Source organism: Morone saxatilis, unplaced genomic scaffold (assembly GCF_004916995.1).
Source record: "Morone saxatilis isolate NCDOM2014 unplaced genomic scaffold, NCSU_SB_2.0 Contig5, whole genome shotgun sequence".
In the NCBI taxonomy this organism is placed as follows: Eukaryota; Metazoa; Chordata; class Actinopteri; family Moronidae; genus Morone; species Morone saxatilis.
The window spans coordinates 547,026-548,047 of NW_023340095.1; the positions used below are offsets into that span (position 1 = coordinate 547,026).

The 1,022-nt window shown below is 38.9% G+C and overlaps 1 protein-coding gene across 1 annotated transcript in view; it reads left to right on the plus strand.

Moving 5' to 3' along the window:
• Positions 1-395: 395 nt before the first annotated feature.
• Positions 396-1,022, plus strand: part of LOC118339094 (collagen alpha-2(VI) chain-like) — an 11,413-nt gene continuing 10,786 nt past the window's right edge. The window contains exon 1 of the mRNA XM_035676627.1: positions 396-608. Within this exon, the coding sequence (XP_035532520.1) occupies positions 512-608 (97 nt within the window). The 5' untranslated portion in view covers positions 396-511. The remainder of the gene's footprint in view (positions 609-1,022) is intronic.

Genomic DNA, 1,022 nt, shown 5'->3' on the forward strand with positions numbered 1-1,022 from the left:
TCCTTAGAGTTTATTTTTGTATCGACTTTGAAGTTTTTAGTCGTGTTTCAGTCACTTTGAGCTACAAGTTTCTGTATAAATAAAGTTAATGAAGCAGAGTTATATAATCTTTCTTGAGAAGGAAATACAATGAGGTCGTAAGACGTCTATCTTTAGATGAATATTTCACAACACGCCCAATCTAACAATTCACTGTGACCCTCTCTCGCCGACTGAACAGAATAATCTCCCCGGTCATTCTACTTTATACTTTATATGAAAATTCTCTTTATTGTGGTTTTGCAAGACCTTCTTGTTGGAGGACCAGCTTCCTCATTCTGCATGGGTATGCTGCTGCTTTTTTTCCATCTCAGCTATAAATCAGACGCAGTTCCTTCCTCTGCTTCAATCTCCAGGAGCTGTTTTCGTGGGGAGGATGTGTTGCAATCCGGGGAGAGTCCCACCCTGCTTCATGCACTGTGTGTTATAAGAGCCCATAAGCAGGAAGAGAAAGTGGGACTCTGGAGAGAACATGGACACCTCAGTGGACCGGGTCTCGTACACCCAAAGTAACCCTCTGTTTGACATGTCGCTCAGCAGGACAGATCTCTATAGTTTCCAGCCTGGCGGTGAGTGTCGACCCATTAATGTCCACAGTGGAAGTTTATAGTATCAGCACTTAAAGTTGTGACTGAGCTGAGCACAGATGCAGTCAAACTTTTAAAATTGGTCAAAATATGATGCAACAGTGAAGTTTTCTCTTAACTTTTTGGATTTTAAACTTTGATTTTTCCAGGAAAACTCGAGGAGAACAATCAGTTAGATATTTCTGATCTTCACACACAAACAGTTATAATTTAGATTCAGAAGGAAAAATCATCATCTGTTGCTTTTTATTGCCATTGTGCAGACATTTTATAATTTATTCCTATGGGAGTGAGCATCTGAGGAAGCCCTGAGGGGCAAGTTGCATTTTTTTTCTCATACAATAAATATATTTTAAGTATTATTATTTTTTGTTTTGGCCTTTTATGCCTTTATTT